The sequence below is a fragment of the Mustelus asterias genome, chromosome 2 (assembly GCF_964213995.1).
Source record: "Mustelus asterias chromosome 2, sMusAst1.hap1.1, whole genome shotgun sequence".
NCBI lineage: Eukaryota > Metazoa > Chordata > Chondrichthyes > Carcharhiniformes > Triakidae > Mustelus > Mustelus asterias.
The window spans coordinates 12,175,122-12,193,177 of record NC_135802.1 but is presented as its reverse complement, the minus strand read 5'-3'; the positions used below and the strand labels follow the sequence as shown (position 1 = coordinate 12,193,177).

Genomic DNA, 18,056 nt, shown 5'->3' with positions numbered 1-18,056 from the left:
TTAGTTCAGACATTACAGGAAAGATTTAAAGGTTATGAAGATGCACTAGCAGAGTGTTTAATCCCTCCTCCCATTGTATTCTTCAAGTGGTTTGAACACATAAAAATTGACATTCACCAATTCACTTTGCAACACAACAAGATTTAAACTCATGGAACAATTTCCAAAATTGTTGGGAAATTGGGAGTTTGCTGCGATATTTCAGCAATGTCCTTTCGAAAAGTCAGCCACGAGGTTTGGGATCTTCCTTCGACAGGGCAGCCCGGACAGGGAAAGATTCTGATCATTCAGCGGGAGTCGGTTGCAGTATTTCCGAAAGAGCGATGATTCAGTTTGATAATGGCATTGCACGCGAATCAAAAGGCGGGCAGGACCTCAGTCCTGTTTGTGGCGGCGTTTGATCAAACACGCAGAGCATCACGGCGTTTACATTCCGCTGCCGTTGTGAAGGGACGCCCTGGTTTTGTTGTGGGTCACCATGTTGAGTCAACAAATCATGTCCATCTGTACCTGCGGGCATTGACACTCGGCTGATTTGAAGGCATTATCATTCCGACAATATCCTATTTTAAGTTGAGGCTATGTTGCCAACAGAATCCTGAAGAAGTAGTAAACTGTTGCTGGTATGTAACTCCAGCAATCTCCAACCAAATCTCAATCTGCAATAATGCACAGATTTTACACAAGGAACGCTACATTGGTATTTACAACCAGCCATCAGCACGCCAAGAACATTCAGTGCAAATTGATATGACAATTAGATGTGTCAATAGACAATCAAAATTGCAGTTATATACACCCATATACATTGATGCTTATTTACAACAGAGTGAATCTACAGCCATGGTACTTCCACTGTTACACATAGACTGATCAAAGGCAGCATCTAGTTAGTGTGCCAAAACATTTCAGAGTGGATATTGACTCTTCTTACACCCACATCCATTCCTCTGAATCATTTATTTTTTACATTCACTTTTACATTCAACTTCTGATTAAATTGAAAGCTGGACTAAGTACTGGTGACTGTGACACTATCCCCAGTTGCTGGAAAAACCCATCTGGTTCACTAATGTCCTTCAGGTAAGGACGGCAGATTTCCTTCCCTAGTCTGGCCTATATGTGACTCCAGCGCCACGGCAATGTGGGTGACTCTTAACTATTAGATCAGGGGTCTCCAAACTACAGCCCGCGGGCCACATCTGGCCCGCAGCCAGTGGGGCGGGATGGGATTCCCGCTGCCGAAAACACTCCCGCTTCCGGAACCCCACCGCTGACTCAGGATCCGGACGCGGGGACGGAAGCCACAGGCCAGACATTTGCTGCCGCTCCGCGCGGTGTCTGATGGACCCATGGGAATCCCCGCCCTCTTTACCGGCCTATTGTCCAATCAGAGCTGCCGTCCTGTGACTGACAGTTCATTAAACGAATCAGCAATTGAGACATCTGTTATCCAATTGCCGCTCTGCATTGACTGAGTGACAGCTGCTTTATCCAATCCGTAAATTCCATCTGTCTGAAATGAGCGAGAACAATGACAATGATGGCGGCAATTCAGACCAATTCAGTTATGGAAGGAAAAAAGAAAAGAAAAGTGGACAGTGAGTGCCGCCTGTTTAATGAAGAATGGGGTGTAAAGTACTTCTTTGTACAAGCAGGTGATAAAGCCTTGTGTGGCATATGCAACGAAACTTGCAGTTTTGAAGGAGTACAATGTACGTCAGCACTATGAGACCAAACATGAACCAAGTTATTCCCAATTCACAGGAACACAGCATTCGGAAAAATTTGAATCAATGCAACGCAGGTTGCTTTCCCAACAAGCTTTTTTTACGCAGAAGATAACTGAAAATGAAGCTTTAACCAGAGCCAGTTACAAACTAGCTTATGTGTTGGCTAAAAGAGGAAAGCCATTCACCGATGGAGATCTCATCAAAGAGTGTATAATGGAAGCAGTGGAAGAGTTATGCCCAGAAAAAGCAAATCTATTCAAAATCATCAGTCTTGCGCCAAATTCTGTTGCTCGTAGAATTGAGGATATAGGAAGCAATATATTTCATCAAATTGCAGACAAAGCAAGAAATATTTCAGTTGTATTCTCTCGCACTTGATGAATCGACTGATGTGTGTGACACATCACAACTCCTAGTATTCATCCGTGGCGTCGACAGTGAATTTAATGTGACACAACAATTAGCATCAGTGCATAGCATGCACAGCACAGTAACTGGAGAAGACATCTTCAAAGAATTGCAAAAAACTGTGTTAGAATATAACCTGGAGTGGAATAAACTGCAATGCGTGACAATTGATGGAGGAAAGAAGATGTCTGGGGGTGAAGAAAGGTTTGGCTGGACAAATCACAAAAGCTTGTGAGGTTGGTGGATTCTCAAAGCCCATGTTTCTGCATTGCATTATCCATCAACAAGCATTGTGCGGAAAATATGTGGATATGTCTTGCGTTCTGAAACCTGTTGTTTCAACAGTGAATTTCATTCGATCTTATGGGCTTTATCATCACCATTTCATTTATAAAACTAATTTTTTTCCTTTGACCCCCCGAAAATGTGTAAAATATACGATGTGGCCCTCGTACTGAAAAGTTTGGAGACCCCTGTATTAGATCATAAAACCAAAAGACATAGGAGCAGAAGTAGGCCATTCGGCCCATTGAGTCTTCTCCACCATTCAATTGGGCCATGAGTGATCTGATGTGATGATCCTCAACTCCGCTTTCCCCATAACCCTTGATTTCCTTACTGATTAAAAATCTGTCTATCTCAGCCTTGAACATACTTAATGGTCCAGCCGCTACAGCCCTCTGTGGTAAAGAATTCCACAGATTCAGTGCCCTCAGAGAAGAAATTCCTCCTCATCTCTATCTGTAATGTGACCCCTTACTCTGAGATGATGCCCTCTGATCCTAGACTCTCCCACAAACAAGGGCAAACAACCTCAGCATCTACCCTGAGAATCCTATATGTCTCAAGAAGGTCGCCTCTCATTCTTCTAAACTCCAACGAGTACAGGCCCAAACCACTCAACCTCTCCTCATAAGAAAATCCCTTCATACCCGGGTTCAACCTGCCCTCTGAAATGGCCTGGCCAAGCCACTCAGTTTAAGGGCAATTAGCGATGGACAACAAATAGGCGCCCACATCCCATGAAAGAATGAAGAAAACAAACTGATTCTGCTACCCTGTGGTGATATCGAAGGGACCTTTGGAACATTGTCACGGTCACTGAGGTAAGAGATGTCTATCGCGGGATTGGGAACACTTGCCTACTCCTGGCACTCACTGCCAGTGAGAAGCGTTTCCAACCTCAGATTCTTTGCGGATCTCCAGCCCACTCAACTACAATATCTGACGTTGGCCCAAATTAGAATTCCTGCTCTGTAATAACTCTGACCTCATGACGAGAGGACTGCATCCATTGGTCACCCTGTATTCTTGATGTTTGAAGTATTGCATATGGAAGGATTTTCTTATGAGGAGAGGTTGAGTGGGTTGGGCCTGTACTCATTGGAATTTAGAAGAATGAGAGGTGACCTTCTTGAGACATACAGGATTCTCAGGGTAGATGCTGAGGTTGTTTGCCCTAGTTTGTGGGAGAGTCTAGGGACCAGAGGGCATTATCTCAGAGTAAGGGGTCGCCTTTCAGACAGAGTTGAGGAGGAATGTCTTCTCTGAGGGCACTGAATCTGTGGAATTCTTTACCACATAGGGTTGTAGGGGCTGGGTCATTAAATATGTTCATAAGAACAGGATATAGCGCTCGACTCATCGATCGACAGTTCTGACGCGCCACAGCGAAAAACCGCACCGACCTCCTCAGAAGACACACAGGACACAGTGGACAGAGTACCCTTCGTCGTCCAGTACTTCCCCGGAGCGGAGAAGCTACGACATCTCCTCCGGAGCCTTCAACATGTCATTGATGAAGACGAACATCTCGCCAAGGCCATCCCCACTTCTTGCCTTCAAACAACTGCACAACCTCAAACAGACCATATTGTCCGCAGCAAACTACCCAGCCTTCAGGAGAACAGTGACCACAACACCACACAACCCTGCCACAGCAACCTCTACAAGACATGCTGGATCATCGACACGGACGCCATCATCTCACGCGAGAGCACCATCCACCAGGTACATGGTACCTACTCTTGCAACTCGGCCAACGTTGTCTACCTGATACACTGCAGGAAAGGATGTCCCGAGGCATGGTACATTGGGGAAACCATGCAGACACTACGACAACGGATGAATGAACACCGCTCGACAATCACCAGGCAAGACTGTCCTCTTCCTGTTGGGGAACACTTCAGCGGTCACGGGCATTCAGCCTCTGATATTTGGGTAAGCGTTCTCCAAGGCAGCCTTCATGACACACGACAGCACAGAGTCGCTGAGCAGAGACTGATAGCCAGGTTCCGCACACATGAGGACGGCCTCAACTGGGATATTGGGTTCATGTCACACTATCTGTAACCCCCACAACCTGCCTGGATGGGGAAAATCTCACTAGCTGTCCTGTCTGGAGACAATACACATCTCTTTAATCTGTGCTTAATGCTCCCTCCACTCACATTGTCTGCACCTTTAAGACTTGATTAGCTGTAAAGACTCACATTCCAATCATTATTCATGTAAATTGAGTTTGTGTCTTTGTGCCCTGTTTGTAATCAGAACTCCCACCCACCTGATGAATGGACAGCCTATTCCGAAGGCCAGTGGCTTTTGCTATCAAATAAACCTGTTGGACTTTAACCTGGTGTTGTGAGACTTCTTACTGTGTTTACCCCAGTCCAACACCGGCATCTCCACATCAGAAGTATTGCAGCACAGAGCTTTGCTCGATGCCAGCACAAGACAAGGGATGGGCTACATCTTGCATTGCTCCATTATAAAGAACAAAAGATCCACATTTAAAGACCAGCTTCCCTGTTAAATGGCAGCTATGCGCACACAGAAAGCTCTCACAAACAGCAAGCTGGTAAATATTCGACAGGGCAGCAAGGATAGGTCACGCACACTTCCTTCAAATAGTGCCATGGGATCTTTAACTCCCACATGAGGGGGCACAGTAAGAAGTCTCACAACACCAGGTTAAAATCCAATAGGTTTATTTGGAATCACGAGCTTTCGGAGCTGGAATCACTCACCAATGAAGGAGCAGCATTTCGAAAGCTCGTGATTCCAAATAAACCTATTGGACTTTAACCCGGTGTTGTAAGACTTCTTACTGTGTCCACCCCAGTCCATCGCCAGCATCTCCACATGAGGGGGCACACAGAAGTGATCCAACTTTTACACCTTACCTGAAAGGCATTAAACTAAGACAACTGGCAGTGCGGCACTCTCTCAGTACTGCACTGCAGAGCTAGCTGAGATTAGGTCAGCAAGGCTCTGGAGTGGGACTTGAACCCACAACCTACGGACTGTGAGGCAAGAGTGCTACCCACTGAGCCACAGAAGTCAACAGTGGGAGTAGGACATAGGAACACGGGACTTGGGAGTCCCTGCTTCACCATTCGGTAGGATCATGGCTGGTCTGGTCTTGGCTTCAGCTCCATTTTCCTGTCTCCCCCCCCCCAGCCCCCACCCCCCATAACCCTCAATGAAAATCTAACTCAGCCTCGAATAAATTTAAAGACACAGCTTCCACTACTTTGTGGGGGAGAGAATTACATGCTCGGATGACTCTCGGAGAGAAAATAATTCTCCTTATCTCATTGAAAGGTAGACCTCTTATTCTTGAACTACGTCTCCGAGTCTATGTCTACTCCACCTCACAAGAAGAAATATCCTCCCGGTACTCACCCCAGCAAGTTCCTTCAGGATCCTACATGTTTCAATGGTTAAGCACTGCTGCCTCACTGGAACCCGGGTTTGATTCCCGGCTTGGGTCACTGTCTGTGTGGAGTCTGCACGTTCTCCCCGTGTCTGTGCGGGTTTCCTCCGGGTGCTCCGGTTTCCTCCCACAGTCCAAAGATGTGCGGGTTAGGTTGATTGGCTATGCTAGAATTGACCCTTAGTGTCAGGGGGATTAGCAGGGTAAATGTGTGGGGTAAAAGCAAATTACTGCGGATGCTGGAATCTGAAACCAAAAGAGAAAATGCTGGAAAATCTCAGCAGGTCTGGCAGCATCTGAAAGGAGAGAAAAGAGCTGACGTTTCCAGTCCAGATGACCCTTTGTCAAAGTTGCTGCCAGACCTGCTGAGATTTTCCAGCATTTTCTCTTTCAAGGGGGGGGGGTGGGGGTGGGGTTATGGGGTTAGGGCCTGGGTGGAATTGTGGTCGGTACAGACTTGATGGGCCGAATGGTCTCCTTCTGTACTGTCGGGATTCTACAATTTTAAGGCCACCTCTCATTCTTTAAATCTCCGATGGCTATAGGCCCAAACAGTTCAACCTTTCTTCATAAGATAAGCCCCTCATCCCAGGAATGAGTCAAGTAAACCTTCTCTGCACTGCTTCTAAAGCAATTAAAACTGCTTTTCAAATAAGAAGACACTGTGCACAGTTTTCTCGCTGTGGTCTCACTAAGGCCCTGTACAACTGTGGAAAAACGACCCCAAGTTTATATTCCATTTCTAATCTAATAACGGACAACAGTCCATTTACCTTCCTAATCACATGCTGTACCTGTATACCAACGTTTTGTGACTCATGCACCAGGACACCCAGATCCCTCTGCACCAGAGGTCTGCAGTCTCTCTCCACTTAAATAGTCAACTATTCTTCCTGCAAACTGGACAAGTTTACATTTTCCATGTTATATTCTATCTGCCAGTTTTTTGTCCACTCACTTCACTTGTCTGTATCGCTTTGCACACTCTCTACCTCTGACTTTCTGATCTCTCTTGGTGTCATCAGCTTATTTATCCACCAGTCCCTTTATCCAAGTCATTAATATCGATTGTAAATAGTTGAGGGCCCAGCACTGATTCTTGTGGCACCTCACTAATTATCCCTACTCTGTGCTTCCTGTTAGTTAACCAATACTTTATCCAAAAGAGAAAATGCTGGAAAATCTCAGCAGGTTTGGCAGCATCTGTAAGGAGAGAAAAGAGCTGACGTTTCGAGTCCAGATGACCCTTTGTCAAAGCTTTGTACAGATGCTGCCAGACCTGCTGAGATTTTCCAGCATTTTCTCTTTTGGTTTCAGATTTCCAGCATCCGCAGTAATTTGCTTTTATTCAATCTTTTATCCGTGCCAATATGCTATCCCTACACCATGTGCCCTTATTTTGTACAGTAACCTTATTAAATGCCTTTTGGAAATATAAAAACACCACATCTACCGGTTCCCCTCTATCCACCTTGGATGATACCTCATCAAAAAGCTTTACCAGGTAAGTTAAGTGTGATTTCCCATTCACAAGGACACATTGAATATGACCTCCTTAATGATGGATTCTAGCACTTTCTCTGTGGCGGGTGTGCGGCTAACTGATCTATAGTTTCCTCCTTTCTTGAAGGTGCGACATTACTCCTTTTCCAATCCACTAGGACTCTTCCAGGATCTAAGAAATTTTAGTAGATTGTAACAATGCATCGTCAGACCCCACTTGGAGTACTGTGCTCAGTTCTGGTCGCCTCATTACAGGAAGGATGTGGAAAAGATTGTAAGGGTGCAGAAGAGATTTACAAGGATGTTGCCTGGATTGAGTGGCATGCCTTATGAGGATAGGCTGAGGGAGCTCAGTCTTTTCTCCTTGGAGAGACGTAGGATGAGAGGAGACCTAATAGAGGTATATAAGATGTTGAGAGGCATAGATCGGGTGGACTCTCAGAGGCTTTTTCCCAGGGTGGAAATGGCTGCTACGAGAGGACACAGGTTTAAGGTGCTGGGGGGTAGGTACAGGGGAAATGTTAGGGGGAAGTTTTTCACACAGAGGGTGGTGGGCGAGTGGAATCGGCTGCCGTCAGTGGTGGTGGAGGCAAACTCAATAGGGTCTTTTAAGAGACTCCTGGATGAGTACATGGGACTTAATAGGATGGAGGGTTATAGGTAGGCCTAGAAGGTAGGGATATGTTCAGCACAACTTGTGGGGCTGAAGGGCCTGTTTTGTGCTGTAGTTTTCTATGTTTCTATCTATCTTTGTGCCACCACTTCTTTTAAAGATGAAAGAAAATTACAGCACAGGAACAGGCCCTTCGGCCCTCCAAGCCTGCACCGACCATGCTGCCCGACTGAACTAAAACCCCCTACCCTTCCGGGGACATCTGTCATAGGATAAGGGGCAGCAAATTTAAAACAGAGAAACTACTTCTCCCAAAGGGTTGTGAACCTGTGGAATTCACTACCCCAAAGTGCGGTGGATGCCGGGACAGTGAGTAAATTCAAGGAAGAGTTAGACAGATTTTTAATCGGTAATGGGTTGAAGGGTTATGGGGAGAAGGCAGGAAAATGGGGATGAGGAGCATATCAGCCATGATTGAATGGCGGAGTGGGTTTGATGGGCCGAATGGCCTAATTCTGCTCCTATATCTTATGAACTTATATCCCTCGTAAGACCTTAGGAGGCAGGTCATCTGGTCCTGGGGACTTGTCAGCCTTTAGGTCGAATGGTTTACCCAACAACTTTAATAAAGAGGCAGAAATCAGAGTAGGGGAGGAAGATAGCTGGTAATAGAAGAGAGAGTAAGTGTTTGAATAGGAGAAAGAGTAACTAAAGCTGGTGTTGATCCTATAGAGAGGGTCTGGGCAATTAATCATGGAAATACAATGGGAATAGAAGCAATGTACCAGGGTTACAGGGAATAGGCAGGGGAATGGCACTGAGTCATGATGCCCATTTGGAGAGCCTGTGCCACCACGATGGGTCAAATGACCTTCCTATGCGCCGTAACAATTCTGTGTTTTAACTTTTCATTCCCGAAGTTGGTGGCACAGTGGTTAGCACTGCTGCCTCACAGCGCCAGGGACCCGGGTTCGATTCCTGGCTTGGGGTCACTGTCTGTGTGGAGTTTGCACGTTCTCCCCATGACTGCATGGGTTTCCTCCGGATGCTCCGGTTTCCTCCCACAGTCCGAAGATGTGAAAGTTAGGTGGATTGGCTTTGCTAAATTGACCCTTAGTGTCCCATGGGCAGCACGGTGGCACAATGGTTAGCACAGCTGCCTCACAGCGCCAGGGACCTGGGTTCAATTCCCAGCTTGGGGTCACTGTCTGTGTGGGGTTTGCACGTTCTCCCCGTGTCTGCATGGATTTCCTCCGGGTGCTCTGGTTTCTTCCCACAGTCCGAAAGATGTGCGAGTTAGGTGGATTGGCCGTGTTAAAATTGACCCTTAGTGTCAGGGGGGGGGGGACTAGCTAGGGTAAATGCATGGGGTTATGGGAATAGGGCCTGGGTGGGATTCTCTGTCAGAGGGTTGGTGCAGACTCGATTGGCCGAATGGCCTCCTTCTGCACTGCAGGTATTCTATGCAGTCTCACTGATCTAACCTCTGTCTCGCTGTCTTTCATTATGGCTTCTCAAGCAGAGATAGGAAATACAGGACATACCCAGTGGGTCCGACAGCAACTGTGGAGGTAAAAGCAGATTGAACATTTCAGGTTGATGGCCTTCCGTCAGAACTGGAATGAAACAAGCCGAAACGTTAACTTTGCTGCTTCCCTCACAGATGCTGCATGATCTGCTGAGAATCCCCAGCGTTTTCGATTTTCCGTTCTCCAGCATCTGCAGCATTTTCCTTTTGCGATTTCCCAAACCCATTTCCATATCAAAGGTAAGGCGGGATTTTCCGTTCCCCGTCCGTCCCGAGACCGGAAATTCCCGCCGAGATCAATGGACGTTTCAATGGTCTGTCAAATTGTCCGCCCTGGCTGCGGCGATTTCCACGTTGGGCGGGACCAGAAAATCTACGCCGAAGACTCTCATCCCATCAGTCTGATTTGTACCTCAGCACAAAGCCCAGAGCGGACGGAGCTGACGCAAGCAGCCCCTTCTCAAGGGCAATTAGAAATGGGCAACAAATATTGACCTAGTCAGCGACGCCCACATCCCCTGAAAGGATCAGAAACGTTATTGAAAATCACCAACGGTGGCACAGTGGTTAGCACTGCTGCCTCACAGCGCCAGGGACCCGGGTTCAATTCCCGGCTCAGGTCACTGTCTGTGCGGAGTCTGCACATTCTCCCCGTGTCTGCGTGGGTTTACTCCGGGTGCTCCAGTTTCCTCCCACAGTCTGAAAGACGTGCTGGTTAGGGTGGATTGGCCATGTTAAATTCTCCCTCAGTGTACCCGAACAGGCACCGGAGTGTGGCGACTGGGGGATTTTCACAGTAACTTCATTGCAGTGTTAATGTAAGCCTACTTGTGACACTAATAAATAAACTTTAAACAATATTACCACTGTAAATTAGGTAGAAGCGTTAAGGGAACACACCCCCCTACTGCCCCTCCCACACTTTTTTGGAGGAGTTTAGAACTCAGGGTCATAGTTTGAGGATAAGGGGTAAACATTTTAGGACTGAGGTGAGGAGAAATGTCTTCACCCAGAGGGTGAAACACAGAATTAGTTGAGGCCAAAACATTGTGTGATTTTGAAAATAAATTAGACATAGCTCTTAGGGCTAAAGGGATCCAGGGATATGGGAGGAAGGAGGGGATCAGGATATTGAATTCGATGATCAGCCATGATCAGAATGAATGGCGGAGCAGGCTCGAAGGGCCGAATGGCCTCCTTCTGCTTCTAGTTTCTATGTTTTACTACTGTTGTTGAATTTGAGTGAAAATCGATACCAAACCCACAACCAGAGATTGTGGAAGGATTATCCGGATTAGAAATGAGCCCACCTTCAGTCTGCGCCTCCCAATGTCACACGTCCTGGTACCAGCGATAATGTGTGGAGAAAACAGATCCCGACTCAAATAGAAAGACATCTCACAGAACAAAACTGGGACCTTGTTTCAATGACTGGCATCTTAAACCCGCTTCATATATAACTTATATTTACATGGTGCCTTCCCGCATAATAAAAGGTCTCAGAACACTTCACGTGGGCATCATCAAGTAAAATACAACACCAAGCCATATAAGGAGACATTAGGTCACATGACTACAAGCTTGGTCAGAGGTAGGTTTTAAGGAGTGTCTTAAAGAGAGAAAGCGCAGTAGAGAGGTGTAAGCAAGGGAATTCCAGCCATTAGGTCCCAGGCAGGTGCACAATAATTCATCAGTCAGTCAATCATTGATACCTATTGGCATTGGTTTGCTAATCTTGACCCATCTGAAGATGCGTGCCCCAACCTTTCCAGCCTGGAAATTCGTAGACAGGAAATATTTGGGAATGTTTGCTTCTTTTTCCCCAGGAACATTGGCTTACAAATCAATTTAGCGTTGTGTTTTTTTTTCTTTTGAAAGAAATTCCTTCTCGGGATGTGTTGGACTTAAAATGTTCAACAGCACCCCCCTCCCCTCCAGGTGAGGTGCCTGGCGTTACGCGTTGGAAGACTCCGCGTGAAAGCTTGACGATTGGGTCTTGGGACTGGACTTGGTGAGCATCGAGATCTGTGTGCTGCAATTGGTGCCATTGCTGCCCAGGGAGGGATGGTGGTACTTCGGGTCTCCTCCCACGTACCTCTCAACGTGCCATCGTCTCCATTTCCTCTTCAGTTCGGACTGAACCTATAGGTGGGTAGAACAACGACACAAATCAGCAAACGGGACAATTCAGATTGCAGCCATTTCCTTCGACTGGAATGACTCTTCTTCCCCAGGCAGTTTGAAGGAATTTGAGTCAATCATTCAGAACTCCAGATCTTTCAAAACTGTTCTGCCATTTAATTAGACCATAGAATCCCTACAGTGCAGAAGGAGGCCATTCGACCCATCGAGTCTGCACCGACCACAATTCCACCCAGGCCCTATCCCCATAACCCCATGCATTTACCCTAGATAGTGTCAGGGGGACTAAGGGGCAATTTAGCATGGCCAATCCACCTAACCCGCACATCTTTCGGACTGTGGGAAGAAACCGGAGCACCTGGAGGAAACCCACACAGACATGGGGAGAACGTGCAGACTCCGCACAGACAGTGATCCGAGGTCGGAATTGAACCCGGGTCCCTGGCGCTGTGAGGCAGCAGTGCTAACTACTGTGCCACCGTGATCACAGGAGATGCGCAGCTCAATTCTCTGTCACCCCCTTTTCTCTGTATCTCTTGATGACCTCTTCCTGAGCAAATCTCTATTGCTATCAGTTCTACTAGAGTAGGATTTGGCTGAGTCGTTAGCACCTCTTGCCACTGCATTTAGATGGCTGGGAGTTCAAGACCTACTTCAACAAATAAGGGTTGGCACGGTGACACAGTGGTTAGCACTGCTCCCTCACAGCACCAGGAACATGGGTTTGATTCCCGGCTTGGGTCACTGTCTGTGCGGAGTCTGCACGTTCTCCCTGTGTCTGCGTGGGTTTACTCTGGGTGCTCCGGTTTCCTCCCACAGTCCGAAAGACGTGCTGATTAGGTGCATTGGCCATGCTAAATTCCCCCTCAGTGTACCCGGACAGGCGCCGGAGTGTGGCGACTAGGGGATTTTCACAGTAACTTCATTGCAGTGTTAATGTAAGCCTACTTGTGACTAATAAATAAACTTAAACATTTATTCTGTAATTTGCTCATCATCACAGTGCCAGTTGTGGGATCTTGCTGTGCACAAATAGGCTGCCACTTTTCTGACGTGACAATAGTAACCACATTTCAGAAATATTAAATTGGTTGTAAGACAAAAAAAAGAGTAAGGGGTCGCCCATTTCACACAGAGATGAGGAGGAATATCTTCTCTCAGAGGGTAGAGAATCTGTGAAATTTCTTTTTGAACAGGATGTGGGCGTTGCTGGCTAATCCAGCATTTATTGCCCTTCCTTAGTTGCCCTTCAGAAGGTGAGCTGCCTTCTTGAACCACTTTACTGCAGAGGGTTGTAGGGGCTGGGTCGTTCAGTATGTTCTAGGCTGGGATAGACAGATTTTTAATCAGTAAGGGTTATGGGGATAAGGTGGGAAAGTGGAGTTAAGGATTATCATATCAGGTCAGAATGGCATAACATCATGGTCGAAGTACTTTGAGACACCTGGTATTTGTGAAAGGTGCTATATAAATGCAAGCCTTTCTTTTAGCAAGTACAGCCTGCACAGATTTACAAACTTAAAATATAAAGAGGTGGCATGGTGGCGGCGCGGTGGCACAGTGGTTAGCACTGCTGCCTCACAGCGCCAGGGTCCCGGGTTCGATTCCTGGCTTGGGTCACTGTCTGTGTGGAGTTTGCACATTCTCCCCGTGTCTGCGTGGGTTTCCTCTGGGTGCTCCGGTTTCCTCCCACAGTCCGAAAGACGTGCTGGTTAGGTGCTAAATTCTCCCTCAGTGTACCCGAACAGGCACCGGAGTGTGACGACGAGGGGAATTTCACAGTAACTTCATTGCAGTGTTAATGTAAGACTACTTGTGACAATAATAAATGAACTTCAATCTTTTAAAAAACTTTAAATTTAAATTTTAAAATATATTCAAACCAGGAATACAGAAAAAGCACAAATACTAATTACTATTCACTTACACACCTATAAGATAGCATACAATAGACTCTTCATCTTCATAGGGTCATCTTTGAGTATAAAGATTCTTGTTCAAAGAATATAAGAACATAAACATAAGAACATATGAAATAGGAGCAGGAGTAGGTTATCTAGCCCCTCGAGCCTGCCCCGCCATTCAATAAGATCGTGGCTGATCTGAAGTGGATCAGTTCCACTTACCCGCCTGCTCCCTATAACCCCCAATTCCCTTACCGATCAGGAATCCATCTATCCGTGACTTAAACATATTCAACGAGGTAGCCTCCACCACTTCAGTGGGCAGAGAATTCCAGAGATTCACCACCCTCAGAGAGAAGAAGTTCCTCCTCAACTCTGTCCTAAACTGACCCCCCTTTGTTTTGAGGCTGTGCCCTCTAGTTCTGGTTTCCTTTCTAAGTGGAAAGAATCTCTCCACTTCTACCCTATCCAGCCCCTTCATTATCTTATATGCCTCTATAAGATCACCCCTCAGCCTCCTAAACTCCAATGAGTACAAACCTAATCTGCTCAATATCTTAATATCTTGAAACTTACCCAAGGAAGGACATAGTTGCCCAGAGGGAGTGAAACAAAAGGCTGGATTTTCCAGGTAGGCTGGGCGCTTTCCAAGGCCTTAGGCCCGGCCATGGAAACAAAGAAACTAGAAGCAGGAGTAGGCCATTCGACCCTTTGAGCCTGCTCCGCCATTAATTTTGATCATGGCTGATCATCAAATTCAATATCCTGATCCTCACTTCCCTCCCATATCCCTTGATCGCTTTAGCCCCAAGAGCTATATCTAATTTTTTCTTGAAATCAGTCAACGTTTTGGCCTCAACTACTTTCTGTGGGAGTGAATTCCACACATTCACCACCCTCTGGGTGAAGAAACTTCTCCTCACCTCAATTCTAAAAGGTTTACCCCTTATCCTCAAACTATGACCCCTAGTTCTGGACTCCCCCACCATTGGGAACATTCTTTCTGAATCTACCCTGTCTAACCCTGTTAGAATTTTAAAGTTTCTACGAGAACCCCTATCACTCTTCTAAACTCCAGTGAATATAATCCTAACCGACTTAGTCTCTCCTCATATAACAGACCTGTCATCCCAGGAATCATCCCGGTAAACCTTTGCTATGCTCCGTCTATAAGCAAGGACATTCTTCCTCAGATAAGGACACCAAAACTGCACAAAGTACTCCAGGTCGCCAGAGTTCCATAGAGGACCATAGGCTGCTCTCCCCTTTTGAGGGGGAGAGCTGACTGGTAGTGATTTAACCGGAGGATCACCACACCTCAGGCGAGGGGCAAGGTTGAGAAGGGACCTTGATGTATAACCTCAACCAGTATGGGAATTCATGAATAACCAGTGCGGGATGGCTCGGTGGCACATTGGTTAGCACTGCTGCCTCACAGCGCCAGGGTCCCGGGTTCGATTACCGGCTTGGGTCACTGTCTGTGTGGAGTTTGCACATTCTCACCGTGTCTGCGTGGGTTTCCTCCGGGTGCTCCGGTTTCCTCCCACACTCCAATGATGTGCTGGTTAGGTGCATTGGCCGTGCTAAATTGACCCTTAGTGTACCCAAACAGGCGCCGAAGTGTGGCGACTAGGGGATTTTCACAGTAACTTCATAGAAATCATAGAAACCCTGCAGTACAGAAAGAGGCCATTCGGCCCATCGAGTCTGCACCGACCACAATCCCAACCAGGCCCTACCCCCATCCCTACATATTTTACCCGCTAATCCCTCTAATCTACGCATCCCAGGACACTTAGGGGCAGTTTTAGCATGGCCAATCAACCCAACCCGCTGCTCTTTGGACTGTGGGAGGAAACCGGAGCACCCGGAGGAAACCCACGCAGACACGAGGAGAATGTGCAAACTCCACACAGACAGTGACCCAAGCCGGGAATCAAACCCAGGTCCTTGGAGCTGTGAAGCAGCAGTGCTAACCACTGTGCTACCGTGCCGCCCAACTCCATTGCGGTGTTAATGTAAGCCTACATGTGACTAATAAATAAACTTTACAAAAAATTGAACACACACTGTTGGCGTCGCTTTGCATTACGAGCTAACTGTTCAGCCAACTGAACTAACCAACCAGTACACATACGTGTATATATACATACATGTATATATACAACTGCCATTGTTTCTCTTACCTCTCCATTCAGGAAACAGTACAGCACAGCAACAATGAAACCCTGTTGAAAAGAACAAGAGGAATCCAATGTTATTGCAAGGGCCGTGTTTCACTGTTTGAGCAAGGTACAATCCACTACTCAACATCATGAGTCTATCACATGCTGATAATGAAGACGCATGATTTAGCAAGTTTCAGTTTATTTATTAGTGTCACAAGTAGGCTCACATTAACACTGCAGCGTTAGTGTGAGCCTACTGTAAGCTTTTTCCCTGGAGCTTAGGAGGCTTAAGATTTATGGAGGTCTATTAAATAATGAGGGGCACAGATCAGCTAGATAGTCAATATCTTTTCCCAAAGGTAGGGGAGTCTAAAACTAGAGGGCATAGGTTTAAGGTGAGAGGGGAGAGATACAAAAGTGTCCAGAGGGGCAATTATTTCACACAGAGGGTGGTGAGTGCCTGGAACGAGCTGCCAGAGGTATTAGTTGAAGCGGGCACAATTTTCTCTTTTAAAAAGCATTTAGACAGTTACATGGGTAAGATGGGTATAGAGGTTTCTGGGCCAAATGCGGGCAATTGGGAAGAGCTTAGTGGTTAAAAAAAGAGCGGCATGGACAAGTTGGGCCGAAGGGCCTGTTTCCATGCTGTAAACCTCTATGACTCTATAACTTCATTGAAGTCACTGTGAAAATCCCCTAGTCACCACACTGCGGCGCCTGTTCGGGGACACTGAGGGGGAATTTAGCACAGCCAATGCACCTAACCCACACATCTTTCGGACTGTGGGAGGAAACCGGAGCACCCGGAGGAAACCCACGCAGACACGGGGAGAACGTGCAGACTCCGCACAGACAGCGACCCACGCCGGGAATCAAACCCGGGTCCCTGGCGCTGAGAGGCAGCAGTGCTAACCGCCGTGCCACCAAACAACTGATGCAGCTGTATCAATAACGGCCTCGAAGATTTTAGCAGGTCAATTCAATTTTAACTGCGTGTTTGACATAACCATAAACTCCCTCATAAGACCTGTGGACTAAAGATCAGAGGGGTAAAGATGAAAAAGTTAGATTTCTCTCCATATGCAACTGCAGTTTTATCTATGTCGACTACCTTGATTGGTCAGTTTAAAGGGTGCGCCCGCTGGTGGGTTTATTCGATGGGCAGTACCTGGCTATACTCAGTACCCAAATGTTACAGCTTTAAACTCTCTGACTGACCAGGGAGGTGCAGAAACAAAAAAGGGTTTTGCGTAACAACCTCACCAAATGTAAGGCACTTGACAAGAGAGGGATGGGGTAGTGGGGAGAGGGGGCGGCATGGGAGAGGGCAGGGGGAAAATGACATTGGAGGGTCGGGGTCAACGTAGAGGAGCAGGCATGAGGTGGGAGATCTGGAAGGGGGGGGATAGGATGTGTGACAATACTGGGCCCTTAAGAAATGTATTTTTTAATCATGTTTCTGGCGAAGGCTGCGTTTATAAGACAGCTCTGCTAACAGTGCCAAATTGTCTGAGCCTGCCAAAAGATAATTGCTCCTAATTCTTGGAGTGTTTGGTTTAATCTATGCTAAATGTATTTTTTGTTATTCTTAAATTTGTCCCCTGGGGTTTCAGAGTCGGGTTTAGTTAGGTTGATTGTCATGTGAAAGTTAAAATGTTGCAAAGTTGAGTTTGCAAAGATGTAAAGAATGCAAAAAAAAATCTAGAGGGGAAAAACATTACATGGTCCCTTTAAAAGCCAGTGTTTTGTTTTAGAGCTTGGAGGTTTAGAATGCAAAGTACATCCAGAGTCCCAGACTGAAACATCTGTATTAAAAAGTCAAGCAGTCGTCTTGACAAGGCAACCTGTTCGTGTTTGAATTTTGCCCAATCAATTTAAAGCAGGCACTCAGCTACCAAGAACCTACAAGATTTGAATTTGATGTTGTTGACAACAGCAGACCAATCCTATTGTTGGAAAATTGATAGGTCATCGCAGGTATAAAAGACAGTGCATGGGGGAGAAACAGGGAGTTAGCAACTGCCATCTCTCAGGTCTTGAGAGGGAGGGAGCAGCTCTCCGCCCTGCCAGCTTTATATATATCTTAAGAGAACACACCACCTAACCAGTGAGAGGGACCAAATCAAAAAGAACTCACAGTCAGAGAAATCAACCGAGAAACTCCAGAAGATTCCGAAAGACACAAAACCTGGTTGTACTTTATTTTTGAGAATGACTAAATTCTATTACTACCTTTTTTGGTTGATGAATACATATTGTATTTATTTGACTAGCATTCCAATAGAATCTTATTTTATTCGGTATGTTACTTGCTCAGTTAAAGTTCCCGGTTAGTTAAATAA

At 46.4% G+C, this 18,056-nt stretch overlaps 1 protein-coding gene across 2 annotated transcripts in view; it reads right to left on the bottom strand.

The window, feature by feature from the left end:
- Window positions 1-413: 413 nt before the first annotated feature.
- LOC144503037 (vasoactive intestinal polypeptide receptor-like) overlaps window positions 414-18,056 on the bottom strand; it is a 79,075-nt gene continuing 61,432 nt past the window's right edge. Inside the window, exons 12-15 of one of the 2 annotated variants that reach the window (XM_078227550.1) lie at window positions 15,733-15,774; window positions 11,596-11,642; window positions 9,517-9,535; window positions 414-510 (exon numbers count right to left, since the gene is read on the bottom strand). In XM_078227550.1, coding sequence (XP_078083676.1) covers window positions 487-510; window positions 9,517-9,535; window positions 11,596-11,642; window positions 15,733-15,774 — 132 coding nt within the window. In that variant the 3' untranslated portion in view covers window positions 414-486. Of the gene's footprint in view, window positions 511-9,516; window positions 9,536-10,901; window positions 11,643-15,732; window positions 15,775-18,056 lie in introns of those variants that run through there. The other variant, XM_078227542.1, reaches the window with a different exon arrangement.